The sequence below is a fragment of the Bos javanicus genome, chromosome 21, assembly GCF_032452875.1.
Source record: "Bos javanicus breed banteng chromosome 21, ARS-OSU_banteng_1.0, whole genome shotgun sequence".
In the NCBI taxonomy this organism is placed as follows: domain Eukaryota; kingdom Metazoa; phylum Chordata; class Mammalia; order Artiodactyla; family Bovidae; genus Bos; species Bos javanicus.
Genome location: NC_083888.1, coordinates 378893 through 396958, shown reverse-complemented (window position 1 = coordinate 396958; position 18066 = coordinate 378893). Strand labels below are relative to the sequence as shown.

At 44.6% G+C, this 18066-nt stretch overlaps 1 protein-coding gene across 1 annotated transcript in view; it reads right to left on the bottom strand.

The window, feature by feature from the left end:
* Window positions 1–14265, bottom strand: part of LOC133234712 (uncharacterized) — a 92652-nt gene extending 78387 nt beyond the window's left edge. The window contains exons 1-2 of the mRNA XM_061395604.1: window positions 14046–14265; window positions 13665–13805 (exon numbers count right to left, since the gene is read on the bottom strand). Coding sequence (XP_061251588.1) covers window positions 13665–13805; window positions 14046–14265 — 361 coding nt within the window. The remainder of the gene's footprint in view (window positions 1–13664; window positions 13806–14045) is intronic.
* Window positions 14266–18066: the final 3801 nt, after the last annotated feature.

Sequence of the window (18066 nt, the reverse complement as noted above, 5' to 3'; positions counted from 1 at the left end):
TAAAGATGAGAAAGATGATCAGTGACTTAAAATGTATCTATTGTTGCTTGCTTTAAAGAAGGAAATAAATAGAAACAGTTGGGAAATGTTTGAATTAGAAGAAGTCACTCAAATGTGTGTTATTTTCCAAAAGAGAACCAGTGACTATAAAAGGCAAGACAAGTTTGATTGCATGTGACATTTTTTTGCACTTGTATATGCTTTTTGAACAGTCCATTTGATAAAGCTTGAATAAAACTTTCTTTCTGCAATGAAAAAAAAAAAAAAAGAAAGACAGGGATAAGTGTTAGATGCATATGGCTAAGTGAAAGAATCCAGTCTGAAGAGGCTGTGCACAGTATGACCTCATTGATGACATTCTTGGAAAGGCAAATCTACACAAGATGTTAAAACAGATCCTAGGGTGGGGAATTTGAAGTGATCCTTTAAATGGATACCTGTTAATATGCATTTGCTAAACATATCAATTCATATAGTTCAAGGGATCAATCATGATCTATTCAAACTTATTTTTTCAGACTATAGGAGTACATAGAATGGGATGCCAAATACAACAGAATCTAACTGTATTAGAAATGCATGGAAAAACTTCACTATACGGGATGGGAAAAAGGTGCTGACCTAAGTGAACTTTTGAAATGAACAGACTCTCTAGATTAAAGGCAAAATGGACTATACATAAGCAGTAAGGTTTGTTTTATGGAGTTCTTTCCAGAGTGTGAAAGTGAAAGTCACTCAGTCCTGTCTGACTCTAGGTGACCCCGTGGACTGTATAGTCCATGGAATTCTCCAGGCCAGAATACTGGAGTTGGTAGCCTTTCCCTTCTCCAGGGGATCTTCCCAACCGAGGGATCAAACCCTGGCCTCCTGCACTGCAGGTGGATTCTTTACCACCAGAGCCATAAGGGAAGAGAAGTAGCTAACAATTCTGAAACCACTGTTTATATAATCTGGAAAGGTACAGTGCACAGATAAATGACAGATGGTGGGAGCCTTGTTCCTCACTGTGGGAGTGGAAGTTACAGAGAAGCAAGGGGACATAAGAGATATAGATAAGCCCTCCACATCCTGTATCTAGGCTTCCTGGGAGGATGGTGTGGGGAGATGACTACCTGGGGAAATGCACAGATCTCAATACCTGGAATGCCATGCAGATGTAGTAAATTCACACCCCATCATTCCACCCACACTAGCTGGAAATGAGGCAGAAGAGAGATAGGCCCCAGACTGAGAACCTAGAGGCTGTCCTATGTGGACAGATACTACAAGATGAAGACAATAGCAGGAGGGAAAAGGAGCTGATCTCTGTTCAGATAGCAGATAAAAGACCACAGAATCCTCATTCTCAAGGTCAAGGAGATCTTTTCCACTACACATGTGCAGAAAAGCTCCAAAGGGTCAAAGGACAAGAATGTGCCAACCTACAGTCAGTAAGTGACATCAACTACCCTTAGGCTTCCTTGCTAGGACCTGACTTGGCTAAGAGATGCACACACGGGAAGAACCCTGAGATAAACCAAATGCCAACTCAGAACCAGGCAGAGCAAGATGATTGGCCAGAAAACCTGTAAGAAACACTGCATATAAGTGATTTAAGCCACCACAATGGTGAAACCTCTTTCAGAGTGCACAGTTTATTCACTCATAGTGTTTTTCATCCTAATAAGCACTTTACTTTTTTCAAAACTTTCTGCTTCTTTGTGGAAATTCATTTCTACAAAGCCACTCAGCCAGGGCCTTGTCACTGATCACTGGTCTAGTTATTGGGATTCAACTCTTTCACTGCCATGGCCTGACTTCTGTCTCTGGCTCAGAACAGAAGTCCTAATTCAGGCAATGCTGGCCAAGGCTTCCCAAGAGCAGAAACACTCACACTCTTTTAAGACATGCTCATGTCCCGGCAGATACAGAAGTAAGAGAGCCCTGCTACCCAAAGCCAATCTGAAATCCGGGCCCTAGGGGGTGGAACCATGATAGGGGTGTCTGGGCCTCCGATCAGCAGGTGAAAAGAAGGAGGCGGGCCAGTCCTGAGGGCAGAGATTCCCTTAAGTTTGTGAGCCACGGTGCCCTGATGGGACTTATTCCCGGGGTGGACACGGTCATAGCTACCTTGGTTCTGTTTTTAACCCAAGCCCCTCTGATGCTGCTAATGAAGGGCTAGGCCCATAAAACTGGTGAAGTCTCATACTCTGACACAATATCTTTACAAGGAACAAGAGTATATGCTTCAGAACCTTCTAAAATGAGGGCGAGAGGAGTGAAATTCAAAGATGAGGAGCTTTTCTTACAAACTGCACTTTTACACTCAGCTTTCAGTTTTTTGTTTGTTTGGGGTTTGTTTTGGCCATGCTGCTTGCTGAATATCAGTTTCCCAACCAGGGATTGAACTCTGATCACAAGAGAGAAAGGGTAAAATCCTAACCATTATGCTACCAAGCAACTCTCTCATCATTTATTTTAACTGTCCCTCTGGCCACCCCCCAAAGGTCAATTTTTAGCAGCAACTAAGACACTATTTCTCAGAGTACATTATAAAAAATGCTGGGATGGATGAAGCACAAGCTGGAATCAAGATGGCCAGGAAAAATAACAATAACCTCAGATATGCAGATGACACCAACTTTATGCCAGAAAGCAAGGAAGAACTAAAGAGTCTCTTGATGAAAGTGAAAGAGGAGAGAGAAAAAGTTGGCTTAAAGCTCAACATTCAGAACACTAAGATCATGGCATCTGGTCCCATCACTTCATGGCAAATCAATACAGAAACAGTGGAAATAGTGTCAGACTTTATTTTGGGGGGCTCCAAAATCACTGCAGATCGTGATTGCAGCCATGAAATTAAAAGGCATTTGCTCCTTGGAAGAAAATATATGACCAACCTAGACAGCATATTAAAAAGCAGAGACATTACTTTGCCAACAAGGTCTGTCTAGTCAAGGCTATGGTTTTTCCAGTAGTGATGTATGGATATGAGAGTTGGGTTATAAATCAAGCTGAGTTCTGAGTAATTTATGCTTTTGAACTGTGGTGTTGGAGAATACTCTTGAGAGTCCCTTGGACTGCAAGGAGATCCAACCAGTCCATCCTAAAGAAAATCAGTACTGAATATTCATTGGAAGGACTGACACTAAAGCTGAAACGCCAATACTTTGGCCACCTGTTGTGAAGAACTGACTCATTTGAAAAGACCCTGATGCTGGGAAAGGTTGAAGGTGAGAGGAAAAGGGGATGACAGAAAATGAAATGGTTGGATGAGATGGTATCACCGACGTGATGAACATAAGTTTGAGCGGGCTCCAGGAGTTGGTGATGGATAGGGAAGTCTGGTGTGCTGTAGTCCATGGGGTCGCAAAGAGTCAGACATGACTGAGAAACTGAAATGCACTGAACTAAACTGTTTATAATAGTTTTACTTAAAATAGCCAAAACTTGGTGGAGAATGAAGCAATTGTTCAACAGATGAACAATAAACGTGTGAACAATGCAGAAGTAGCTTAATAAAGGAATGAACTGCAGACACCTTTAAAATTCATGAATATCAAAACCTTATGCTTAAAGATCAAAGATGACAGAAACAGATGGAGAGATACACCATGTTGTTGGATTGAGTGAATCAATATTTTGAAAATGACTCTACTACCCAAAGCGATCTAGAGAGTCAATGCAATCTGTCAAGTTACCAATGACATTTTTCACAGAATTAGAACAAAAATTTTGACAATTTGTGTGGAAACACAAAAGAACCCAAATAGCTAAAATCATCTTAAGAATGAGAAATGAATCTGGAACAATTAGCCTCCCTCACTTCAGACTATACAACAAAGCTGAAGTAATCAAAACACTACGGCAGTAGCACAAGAACAGAAATAAAGATCAATGGAGGCTGGAACATGGAAGAAGATTTTAATGTCTTCTTAAGATGACATATAGATGGCCAGAAACCCATTAAAAGATGTTCAACATCACTCACTATTCTGTCAGTACTAGAGAAATGCAAATCAAAACTACAAATGTGGTATTACCTCACACCAGTCACAATTGACATCATCAAAAAATCTACAAACAATGCAGAAGAGGTTATAGAGAAAAGGGAACCCTCTTGTACTCTTGCTGGGAATGTACATTGATATAGCCACTATGGAGGGCAGTATGTAGGTTCCTTAAAATTCTGAAAATAAGACTACCTTATGACACAGCAATCCCATTTCTTGGCAGTACCCTAGAAAACCATAATTTGAAAAGATACATGCACCCTACTGTTCATTGGGTTGCAAGGATTCAGACAAGACTGAACAACTAACCACAGAATGGATATATAAATATATATATGGCTGCTAAGTTGCTTCAGTCATGTCTGACTCTGTGCGACCCCAGAGACTGCAGCCCACCAGGCTCCCCCGTCCCTGGGATTCCCCAGGCAGGAACACTGGACTGGCTTGCCATTTCCTTCTCCAATGCATGGAAGTGAAAAGTGAAAGTGAAGTCGTTCAGTCATGTCCGACTCCTAGCGACCCCATGGACTGCAGCCTACCAGGCTCCTCTGCCCATGGGATTTTCCAGGCAAGAGTACAGGAGTGGGGTGCGAGAGAGAGAGACCCTACTGTTCATGGGGTTGCTAGGAGTCAGACAGGACTGAGCAACTAAAAACAGAATATATATATATATATATATATATATATATATATATATATAAATACACACATATGTATAATACATATATATATAATATACATATATACATAATACATATATATAATATATATGTGTGTGTGTATGTGTGTGTGTTTATGGAATCTAGGAAAATCGTACTGATGAGTCTATTTACAGAGCAGAAATAGAGGTAAGTTTTAAAAAATGAACTCGTGGACACAACATGGGAGGGAAAGAAGGGGACGAATTGATAGAGTAACATTGACATATATACACTACCATGTGTAAAATGCTAGCTAGTGGGAAGCTGCTGGGCAGCAGAGAGAGCTCAGCTTGGTGCTCTGGGATGACCTAAAGGGGAATGAGGGGTGGAAGATCAACAGGGAGGGTGTATATGTACACATACAAATGATTCATTCATTTTACAGCAGAGACTAATTCAGCATTGTAAAATAACTATAACTCAATTAGAAATAAGAAAAAAGAAAGTGCAAATGAAACGATGAATATCCAGGACTCCCATGGTGGTCCAGTGGTGAAGATTCCATGCTCCCAATACAGGGATCCCAGTTTCCTGTACTACTCAGGGAACTAGTACATGCCACACTGATACCCAGAGCAACCAAATGAAAAGCTAAATTAAAACATACAAATACCACGAACAGCATAAATAAACACAATGTTATCCATATATTTCTAATGAACTTTATAAAGAGTGGGCACATTTCCTTATAAGGAAAAGACTTGAACATTAACAGAAATAAATTAAGGAAATTTATAAACAAACAAAAAGCAACCAAAAACTTACTATGCCAAACAATAGGTGTCAGACACAAAGGAAAATACCTGATCCGATCTGTATGAAATCCTAGAAAAGTAGATCTACTCTCCGGAGATCAGCAGTTTTATTGGCTGCCTGGGGTTGATTGAAGTGGTTGGGAAGAGGACAAGAGAATATTTGGGGTGATAGATGCATTCTGTATCTATTACATATATAGGTAATCCTCAACCAACACAGATGTGAACACAGGTGTTACACCTGGATTGTTTTTTGATAAATACATACTATGACATGACCCATGATTTTTGAATCCACAGATGTGAAACTGAGGCTACAGAGGGCTGACTGTAAAGTGTACACATTATTTTTGACTCCATGGGTGTCTTAATACTTTTTTGCTTTCAAATAACAAAATTTTATAAAGGGCTCAGAGTTATAAATTGTTACTTTCATCTCCACCTGCCTACCTCCCATCTTCATGTTGATATCTAAGAGATGCCTCAAGCTCGGGCAAGTCCACAGCCATGACTTGTCACTTCCCATCTGTTCCACCATGGGCCTCCCCCATAGTTGTCACTGCTTCCTGTTCTCAGGCCCAAACAATGGTGTCATTATTGGCTACTTCCTTTCCACCAACTCCAGATACGAAGATATGAATTGAAGAAAAATAAAGGAGATTCTGTCTTTCAAATATATCTAGTCTTACCCATATATGAGTACTTGCTTTATTACACTACTAGTACCAGTCAGCAGTGAAGTGGATTTTAAGTCAATGGTGTTTTATTAACTGCCCATGTGCTGCTGCTGCTGCTGCTAAGTCACTTCAGTCGTGTCCGACTCTGTACGACCCCATAGACAGCAGCCCACCAGGCTCCCGCGTCCCTGGGATTCTCTAGGCAAGAATACTGGCATGGGTTGCCATTTCCTTCTCCAATGCATGAAAGTGAAAGTGAAGTCGCTCATTCATGTCCAACTCCTAGCGACCCCATGGACTGCAGCCTACCAGCCTCCTTTGTCCATGGGATTTTTCAAGCAAGAGTACTGGAGTGGGTTGCCATTGCCTTCTCTGAACTGCCCATGTAGATGGAATAAAATCAGTCCACAAAAGTCAGTTCCAAGTGAATAGTGGATCTAAATGGGAAGGTAAGAAAACCTGGAAGAAGATATAGGGGAATATCTTTATAATCTCAGGTAGGCAAAAGTCCAAGGACAGGAAATCGTGTCTACTTTGTTCATGCTGCATCTCCAGTATAGATGCCCAGAATTAACAGAAGGAACATAAAGGAAACTTCAGCACCTTCTGGAGAAATCTATACACATGCAATTACTTGAGTCATTGTGAAGATATACAGTGTTCTTAATGATCAGATTGAATGTGAGAAATGTCACTTCTTATTAGTTTAACATCTAATGCAATCCTAATTAAATAACATTCAGAGTGATTTTCAGGATAAACTGAGTCTAAGCTTCACACAGAAAAACTGAGCAAGAATACCTCAGGGAACGCCTGAGGGGAAAAAATCAGGTCAAGTGATGAGGTGTGGTAAGGCCTACCAGGAGATGAGACAGATTTTAAAGATATGATTATTATCATTTTGTTGAAGAATTCAGGCCACTGTGTAGTACAAGGTGCATTACTGCCTCATGAACCACCACTAAAAATACTGCCAATTTTTTAGGTTCTGACTTGTTAGGTGCCTCCCAATTCAGATTTCTCAGAAATGTGAAGACATGTGTGCCTTGGACTGGCCTTGATGCATGGATTCTCAGAGAGATGAAGCAAATAATGAAAAAGCCAGACACAGACTCCCAAACATGCATAATTTTAGTAGAAGATTAACATAATATTTCAGATAGTTGGGAAAAGGGATATCTTTTCTTGATTGATAGTGAGAAAACGAGGTAGTCATCTAGGAAAGATATTCTTGTCTCACACTTTATACACAGACACACAGACCCTACAGCTGGCCCAAAGATGTGCAACCAAAAGCCAAGAGACAAACAGTTGTGTAGAAGCCAAGGGATAACAACTATTATATCCTTAGACTAGGAAGGCCTTTCCAAATATGCGAAGAGTCTACAAGCCACACAAACTGATAATCTGACTGCATAAAAATGAAGCCAAGTGGTGAGGCCAACCCTGTCCCAGAACTGAAGTGAAAATCCAAAAGGTAAGATTAGAGGTAGTCTAGCCCCTAGCCCCAACCCATCTTGTTTTCAGAGTCCGCATTCTCCCCAGAACCCCACCCACATGGCTGGTGTTGTTCCAGTTTATATGGGAACTCAGTCAGTTCCTAGAAGAAGAGGGTCACTTTCTATAGAAAGCAGGTTGAATGGTGTCCCCTAAAGATCTGTGCTCCAGAAACTGTGAAGGGATCTTGTCTGAGAAAAGGGTCTTTGATATCAATAGACTTGCTTCACAAAGGGTTGCTACAAACCATCAGTTCAGTTCAGTTCAGTCACTCAGTTGTGTCTGACTCTTTGCGGCCCCATGAATCACAGCACACCAGGCCTCCCTGTCCATCACCAACTCCTGGAGTTCACTCAGACTCACATCCATCAAGTCAGTGATGCCATCCAGCCATCTCATCCTCTGTCATCCCCTTCTCCTCCTGCCCCCAATCCCTGCCAGCATCAGAGTCTTTTCCAATGAGTCAACTCTTCGCATGAGGTGGCCAAAGTACTGGAGTTTCAGCTGCAGCATCATCCCCTCCAAAGAAATCCCAGGGCTGATCTCCTTCAGAATGGACTGGTTGGATCTCCTTGCAATCCAAGGGACTCTCAAGTGCCTTTTCCAACACCACAGTTCAAAGCATCAATTCTTCGGTGCTCAGCCTTCTTCACAGTCCAACTCTCACATCCATACATGACCATAGGAAAAAACATAATGATAGATTTGTTTTAAAAAATATTTTTTCAAGGAAATGATATTTGAAGGGCAATAAATCAAGACTTAATAAACCAAGACACGCCTGCGCTTAGTGCAGCCTAGGAGGATGCCTTGGTGCCCCCTACCCACTGACCTCACACAACAGGGTTATCCAGTATTTCAATATCAAAATCTCTTGGAGCTGGCCTGTGCTCTGCCTCCCCTGATGTCCTACAAGCTCTTCATCTTTTAAGGGGCTCTTAAAGTAACAGCACTATTGAGATAAAATTCATACTAACATGTGATTCATCCATTTAGAGCTTACAAATCAGTGGTTTTATTTTATTCAAAAATAGCCATTACAGTATTTAATTTCAGAAACTTTCATCACCTCAAGATGAAAACCAGAGAACTTCCCTGGTGGCCCAGTGATTGAGAGTTCACCTTGCAATTCAGGGGACTCAGGAACTGGAATCCTACATCCATGAAGCAACTGGGTCTATGCCCCAGAACTATTGAGGCTTGCACACTCTGGAGGCTGTACAGCAAAACTGGAGTCTGTGCACCACAGCAAGTGGCCTGGAAAAATGTAGTGAAGATCCAACAGGTAGCAACTAAGACTTGACGAAACCAAATACTTAAAATTAAAAAAAGATATATCATACCTAAGAGTGTTTAAAATTTTAATATTCTTATAGAAAGATTTTAAAATTCTAAGGTGCTCTACAATTTTCAAAAGGTTCACACATGATTTCACCTAATCTCCTATATTCCCATAATAACGCTTTTTTCTCCCACACCCCTATATTGCTGTCCCCACTACTATATTATTTAGATATATAAAATCGTAAACTGTGAAAAATAAACGCAAAAAAACACAAATTGATGTAGTGTGCCATCATAACAGGTCAAGGTGATCCTTGTCTCTCCTAGTGACTAGTGAGGCTGAATATCTTTAACTTACTGGACATTTGTGTGTCTTTGGAGATACAGCTATTTAACTTCTTTGTGCATGTTCTAAACAGGTTGTTTATATTCTGTTTCAGGAGTTCTCAATGTTAAAGTTATAAATCCCTTATAAGATGTGATTTTATCACACTAGACTTAATTTTGGGTTGCTCAGCATGGTCAGTGGCCACTATAGACTCAGCCCCTCTGTGCTCACATTCCCTGTCCTCAAAGAAACATGCATGGTTCACTACAGAGAACCTTCTGAAGGCACTTCTGTATACTGGAAACTGGCAAAGGCCAAATGCGAAGAGAAGACACAGAAAAGGAAACTGGCTTCTAGGGTGCTCCACAAATTGCCAAAGCTCTGAAATCCTTGCTATTTGGGATTATGAAAAATGCTTACTAATATGTAAACAGAGAGAGGAGGCCCATTGGGCTATTTTGCATCCATTGGGAAAGTAAGCTGGAACCCTGCCTCACAAAACACCACCAAAGCAATTAAGACACATACTTAGAACAAACAAACTTGAAAAGAAATTTTGAAAAAAAATTTTGATGAGTGAATACCTTTCTTCTTAATTCAGGTATTATGGATTTTTAAAGATTTGTTAGTTTAACGTGTACAGCAAAATGATTCAGGGATTCAGTGTCTCAGGTGCTTCCTTGGACAAAATTCACTCCATTGGAGGGGCCCCTGGGATATGTCCTCTACTCAGAACAGGCAATAATCCTGAAAACACAGAGCAGCATGTGGTGGTGCTCGTGGGTATTTTTGACTGAATCAATTATTCTAACATGACACACAGAAGAAGCCTAGATGCTAGGAGGGGGATCTCCAAACCTATCTTCAAACAGGAGGCCTTGCTCCATTGTATATAGTTGTGTGAAACTGCGGTTGGGAAGGGAAGAGATGTGTCATGAATATTTTGTCTGCAGAGAACAAAGTGGTGTGTAGAGATTATGTGCAAGCTCATTCCAGGACACTGAGCACATGGACACAGTGACTGCATTCTCAGCCCTGCTCTTGGGACATTGCACTGTCTCCACCCCTGACATATGGTGAGGCGCTCACAGGGGTCCTGGAGAGTATGGTCACACGACCTGGATCTGTCCAATCGATGTGTTCCATCCTCCCTGGCCACCTTGATGGGCTCAGGACTGGGGCAGTGACCAATTGGGGCCCAGGGCCGGGACTCACGCTGGAATCAAGGGGAAGAGGAGCTCTCATTCTGCTGGAAGGGGCGGGGTCGGTGAGGTCAGTCTACAGCAGTGGGAGGGGCATGAGGCCAGCCTGCGGCAGTTGGTGACCTTCCTGCTCCCATCAGGGCAGAGCCGCTGGCTTGAGACTGAGGGTGCTGCTGAGCCCAGGGATTGAGAGCACTGGTTCCTGCTGTGGTCCTGGAGCTCCACCTGAGACCTGAGGGAAGTCGTCTGCCTGTGAGTCCTCCTGCTTCTCTGTGAGTTAGTTTGAACCACGCTGGGTTTTCTGTCCATCAGGCTAAGTGGAGACCCTGGAAATGCAAGTGTGTGGGTTTTGGCTGGCTTCAGGGAAGACATGCCAGATGGCACTGGGAGACTCCAGTCTACTCTTGATTCAGGGGATATCTCTTAAAAGTGAAGTCAAAAGTCCTTCAGTTGTGTCCTACTCTTTGCGACCCCATAGACTGTATGATCCATGGAATTCTGTAGGCAAGAATACTGGAGTGGGCAGCCTTTCCCTTCTCCAGGGGATCTTCCAAACCCAGGGGTCAAACCCAGGTCTCCCGCATTGCAGGCAGATTCTTTCCTGGCTGTGCCACAAAGGAGACCCAAGAATATTGGACTGGGTAGCCTGTCCCTTCTGTGACGGATCAGGATTCCTGACCCAGGAATCAAACTGGAGTTTCCTGCAATGCAGGAGGATTCTTCACGAGCTGAGGTATCAGGGAAGCCCAATATCTCTTAAGACCAGATACTAATTGTAGGATTACCCTAAAGAGTCTTCACAGGATTAATAGCAACCTGCTAAGGTAGCAATCGATGTCCTTATTCTAGAGGACAAAACTGGGGCTCTAAGAAGGGGATAACTCAGCTATAGCAAGGAAGTGCATACCCAGACAAACCCCTGGTTCCTGCTGTTAGAACTCAGGGAGGCCACATGGTGGGGCTTGTCTGTGTGACAGGGTCTAAGGCACCCAGCCCACACTGGGTGCTGTGGGGACCTGACGTGGTAACTGCTGTCTGGCAGCTCTGAGACTCACAAAAGCAGTTTTCACTGAAGAGAGGAAGGGCACCTCCCTTCATCCACCCCACCACACCCTCCAGGTACTCCCACACCCTGTCCCCTTTCTCTTGCTTTGTGAGGAAATTAGAGTCATGCTCATGTGACCACATTGGCTGTCCAATGTTCACAGGCTACCACTGGAGCTGCTACAAGAGAGGCCAAGAGCCTTTGCCCCTGAGAACCTCTCTTTCCTTTGCACCATCAGGGCCCTCCTCCACACTTGCACAGCAGAGGCCTTTCCTAGACATGTTTGGACCCTCCCTCAGTTTGCAACAGGCTGTATTCACAGCTGTCCTTTCAATGCCTCCCTTGAAACTCAGCTCATGTGCTCCTTTGCCTGCATTGTGACCCACCTGGCTGTCATGGGAGGGACAGAGCTGACTGTGAATCCAAAGCTCAGATCTGACAGCTGGGAATCTGCGTAAAGGACCTGATTATTCACACTGTAAAGGCTGAAGTAGGCTCCAGGGGTCCAGAACTAGGGCTTGGGCCAAAGTGACTCCACAGGTGTTTTGATGCCTGGGGTGGCTTCTGGCTATTGTGGGACTGGGAGAGCATCTTGAGGTTCTGAAGGACCACTGTGCAGGTTCACAGTGCATAGAGAAGAGAAGGTGAAGTGTACCCTGTATGTGGTCTCAGCTCATGTATGAGCCAGACAGGCAGGCAGGTCCTGAAAGCACCTGAGCTGCCTTCCTGAGGGAGTGATGTGGGGCAGAGGATGAGACCCAGGTCTGTTCCCTCGTGTGGTACCCGGGGAAGGTTGTCACCAGAGTAAACACTTACACAGTGATGACCATCGCTGCTGTCTGCAAAGGGTTTACACTGGCGTATGTCTTCATATAAGAGGTCATGCCATCTCTAAACTACACTGGTCATGGGCATGGCCTGTCCACCATCACATATTTCTTCTCTTCCTTACTGAACACTCATTTCCAAGAGGGTTTTTGGGCCATAGGATGTTGGGTTTTCTCTAGCTTTGTCCAATGAGGAACACCTTTTGGTCATTGGTGTTGTTCGTTTTCCAGCTCTCTCTTTTGGCGTATTCTCTGAATTTGCTTGTGGAAGAGGAAGAGCTCAGCATCACCCTTCAGGATGAGATTTCACACTTGCAACATCAATGCCTACCTGGAGGTTCTGACCACATTTGCCCAAAGGGCTTCATTTTGCATATGATATCATGAAAGTACTTACACTGTCCTTTCAGTTACCCAAAGGCTACTTCAAATGAAATGAAAACAAGAATTCTCAAGTTTAGTCTTTCAATATGTGGAGAGTCAGAAAAATACCCTAGAGAATGGAAATGCTACCCACTCCAGTATTCTGGCCTAGATAATTCCATGGACTGTAAAATTCATGGGGTTTCAAAGAGTCTAACAAGACTAAGTGACTATAACTTTCAGTATCAGTCAGAAAAAAATCCATTTTTCTATCATTTCAGTGATTGGCTTTGATTGTGGACACCCAAAGAATGGGAAGAAATGGAGAAAGAAGAAGACTAAATGTTGTCAGGCGGGGGAGGGAGGAATGGGGAATCCTTGACATGAATCCAGGCTTTGCTGGGAAGTGGGGGGGATAGAATGAGAGGGTCCCAATGCAGACAGTGGTGATGGTTACACAGAATTGTGAAGGCCTTAATATTCCAAAATTGCATCAATTAAAGTAAAATTTATTAACAAATACTTAACAGAAAAAAATACATAAAGCCATAAAAAAAAAAAAAAATCACAAGAAATCTACACACAAACCAGATGAAAAGAAGCTCAGGGGAAGGGAACTCAATCTGCCCTGGGTGGGGAGCAAGTTGATGGCATCCACTGGAAGCAGACAGGGATGGAGGCTGCAGAGCCAACCACTCCCCTGGACAAGGTGTTTCCAGAAAGGGCTCTGGGTCTCTGTTCAGAGCGGGGGCCCATTCTCCCTGCAGGGGTGGGTCAGTCATCATGGGTGGCTGGGTCTTGGGCAGGAGCCAGGGAGGGCTCTCCCTGCAGAGGTGGTGACTCATCCTCTGACTTGGGTTCTCCTGCCAAAGCCCCAGCAGGTACAGGTGAAGTTGGAGGTGGATGTTCTTGTTGAGCGGGTGGAACATAGCTTCCTGTGTCTGGGGTCCTGCAGGCAAAGAGGTGCGATATGCCCAGTGTGGTGGCCAGTACCCAGCTGGCCCGGTGTCTTTGGGAAGGAAAGTCTCAGGTCTCGATCTCCCCTCAGTTTATCCCTGGATCCTGCACCTGTAGCAACCATTGCTGTAGGGACAGGACTTGAAAGTCGAGTCTGGTTGTAATTAGAGGCCAGAGCTGTGAAAGAAGAGAAGGTTACACATTGCCAGTCTTCTGATGTGCGTATACGGGGACAGAAAGCTTCCCAGAGAATCCCGAAGAATACTCAGCATAGGATTCACGCTGACTACAGTGTCAAAGATGGGTGATGTGAGGCCAGCCTTTGCTCCAGGCCCAGCCCTAGGTCTGGGGGACTCCTCCTGTGTGGCTCAGCACCCCCTCCCCACATACTGACATGCACTGCCCCAGCCTTCTTACCTCTGTGGTCTACCATGCTGGGCTCCAGGTCCCCCTGCTGCCTCAGAGGCAGGATTTTTTGGGGCTCTGGGTCAGAGCCGGGTATGCTGAGCTCCGTGTCAGCCTGAGACTGGGCCCTGGCTGTGTCCTGGTTGGCGTCTGTGCAGCAGGCCTTCCCTGCTTCCTCTTCATGTCCAGTTGGGCTGATCCCTCCATGGGCACGATCACCTGGAGCCTGCATTGGGCCTCATGGGCAGGGGCGTGGTTGTCCGACACCCCCTTGGGGAGGTGAACGGAGTGCCCCTCTCATCGGCCACATCCAGTGGGAAGCTGTGAAATGACAGTGACCGTCAGCCAGGCCCGCTTGGAGTTTACTGAGCTGAGCATGACCAGTATGGCTGCTGCTCCTGCCCGCTTGAACTTCTGTTCCCAGCAGAAACATGTGTCTGCTCAGGTACCCACCTAGGATGAAGGAGACCCCCCTGAGGGCATGGGGTCATCCTGGGCAGCCAGTGCTGCCTGGACTCTCCCCATCCCGCCCAGCCTGCTCTCCCCTGGGGTGGGGACACACCTGATCCACAGACTTTTGACCCACATCTGCCTGGGCTTGGTTGAGGCAGACATACCCTGAGAAACCCCCATCCACACACATAGGGAAAGGACTCAGGCTTACCCGGGTGGGATGGGAGAGGGGATGTGGCTTGGCCTGGGGCTCCCGTGTTACCTTTCTTTTCCTTCGGGCAAAGGGCCAGCGGCCTCTCGGCGGGAACCTGAGCCAGCGTCAGCCACATTTCCACACACTCTGTCTGTGCGCTTTCCCAAGGCCCTGGCCTCTGGGAAGGGGCAAACATCAGAACTTCTTGGCAGCACGTGATCTGACTGGGGCTCCTGTCCACTGTGAGGCCTGGAGACCTGGGTTCTGGGTTCTGCTGGGTTCTGTTGCCAGGAATTACATCATTTCCTGGGTTCATTGCTGAGGTCCTTTACACAAAGCTCTGTAAGGGAACCTTTGGGATTCTGACTGTTCACCCATGCCCTTAGGCCATGTATAGGCACAGTGACACCCACACCTCTCACCCCACAGCTTTGGCAGGCCTGGGTGCAGCCAGGGCTTGAGCTCTGAGGACACAGCTCTTTCACACAGGCTCATTCTTCCCATCTGTGATGTGGCCCTGGACAAGCCATATGCCCCTCAGGGTTTCCCCAGTCTCTCCATCTGCAGAGTGGGGGTCAGTCTCGCATCTACTGCCTAGGTCTGTCAAACTGCAATACTTATATGCCTTTCAACCTGGGGCTGGTATCACATAGAACTTGTGCACTGGGACTTCCCAAAGGCAGAATTCAATACAGGGCTGACCTTGCACAGAATGGGGCAGAAACAGCCTGGATGGGCTCTGGGACCTAGGAAAAGGCACTCCCCTTCCTGCCGATTTTGAGAACCCGCCCCCCAATGGAGGACTGAAACAAAGACTCGAAGGTCACCTTCTCTTATATCAAAGAGGACCCAACTTTCTGGTCCTTTTCTTTCCATTGAGATTCTGATTCAAGTGCCCCATCTTGGCTTCTGTGGGTGGCTGAGCCTATAATGGGTCCCTGCATTGTTGTCTTTTACTCTCAAAACCTTGGGTCATTTTCCCCGTTCTGGGGTGGATGGGCACTGTCATTGCTTCTAACTTCCAGATAGATTTATGAAAAATCTGTACAATCTACTCATTTCCTCTCTTTTGTTCAGTGTCTCTCTCTAGATATGTCTCTTTCTTTTCCTTTCTAAATTCAGTCTCTGTCTTCCTTTTTCTCTTTCTGTCTCTCCTGTAGATGGATGGATGCCTTTGAATGCACATGTATATTGTTAGCTTAGGGTTAGATTTTAGGGATAGGTTAGAGTGAGATAAAGGGTTTAGGTTGGAGTTGGTATTGGGGGATGGGACAAGGGTTGTGTGTTTTTTCTTGGAGACTTGAATGATGTTTGTTCTTAGTCTATTTTACATATGAACCGCTTATCAGATACATCACTTGCAAGTAGTCTCTTATGTTCAGTTTACTATCTTTTTGATTTGCGAAAGCTTGATTCCTTGGTGGCTCAGATGGTAAAGCGTCTGCCCGTAATGTGGGACCCTGGTTTGATCCCTGGCATGGGAAGATCCCCTGGAGAAGGAAATGGCAACCCACTCCTGTATCTTGCCTAGAAAATTCCACGGATGGAGGAACTTGGTGGGCTACAGTCCATGGAGTCACAAAGAGTCAGACACGACTGAGCGACTTCACTTTACTTGTGGTTGGCACAGTCAGATTTGTATTTTAAACACCAGTAAAGGTCGTTTGAGGGTGCACGAGGGCCGAGAGGAGCTACTCCACATTCAAGTCAGGAGAGGCGGCCCTGAAGAGGTACCCCTTGTCCAAGGTAAGGAGCAGTTGCTGCGCTTTGCTGGAGCAGCCATGAATAGATACCCCACGACCAAGGTAAGAGAAACCCAAGTAAGACAGTAGGTGTTGCGAGAGGGCATCAGAGGGCAGACACACTGAAACCATAATCACAGAAAACTAGCCAATCTGATCACATGGATCACAGCCTTGTCTAACTGAATGAAACTAGGCCATGCCATGAGGGGCCACCCAAGACAGACGGGTCATGATGAAGAGGTCTGACAGAATGTGGCCCACTGGAGAAAGGAATGGCAAACCACTTCACTATTCTTGCCTTGAGAACCCCATGAAAAGGCAAAATGATAGGATACTGAAAGAGGAACTTCCCAGGTCGGTAACTGCCCAATATGCTACTGGATATCAGTGCAGAAATAACTCCAGAAAGACTGAAGGGATGGAGCCAAAGCAAAAACAATACCCAGCTGTGGATGTGACTGGTGATAAAAGCAAGGTCCAATGCTGTAAAGAGCAATATTGCATGGGAACCTGGAATGTTAGGTCCATGAATCAAGCCAAATTGGAAGTGGTCAAACAGGAGATGGCCAGAGTGAACATCAACATTCTAGGAATCAGCGAACTAAAATGGACTGGAATGGGTGAATTTAACTCAGATGAGCATTATATCTACTGCTGTGGGCAGGAATCCCTTAGAAGATATGGGGTAGCCATCATGGTCAACAAAACAGTCTGAAATGCAGTACTTGGACGCAATCTCAAAAACGATAGAATGATCTCTGTTCATTTCCAAGGCAAACCATTCAATATCACGGTAATCCAAGCCTATGCCCCAACCAGTAATGCTGAAGAAGTTGAACGGTTCTATGAAGACTTTCAAGACCTTTGAGAACTAATACCAAAAAAAGATGTCCTTTTCATTATAGGGGACTGGAATGCAAAAGTAGGAAGTCAAGAAACACCTGGAGTAACAGGGAAATTTGGCCTTGGAGTACGGAATGAAGCAGGGCAAAGACTAATAGAGTTTTGCCAAGAGAACACACTGGTCATAGCAAACACCCTCTTCCAACAACACAAGAGATGACTCTACACATGGACATCACCAGATGGTCAACACTGAAATCAGACTGATTATATTCTTTGTAGCCAAAGATGGAGAAGCTCTATACAGTCAGCAAAAACAAGACTGGGAGCTGACTGTGGCTCAGATCATGAACTCCTTATTGCCAAATTCAGACTTAAATGGAAGAAAGTAGGGGAAACCATTAGACCATTCAGGTATGACTTAATCAAATCCCTTATGATTATACAGTGGATGTGACAAATAGATTTAAGGGAATAGTTCTGACAGAGTGCCTGATGAATTATTGACAGAGGTTTGTGACATTGTACAGTAACAGGTATAAAGATTATCCCCAAGAAAAACAAATGAAAAAAGCAAAAGGGTTGTCTGAGGAGGCCTTACAAATAGCTGAGAAGAGAAGAGAAAAGCAAAGGAGAAAAGGAAAGATATACCCATTTGACTTCAGAGTTCCAAAGAATAGCAAGAATTGATAAGAAAGCCTTCCTCAGTGATCATTGCAAAGATATAGAGGAAAACAATACAATGGGAAAGCCTAGAGATCTCTTCAAGAAAATGAGAGATAGCAGGGGAGCATTTCAT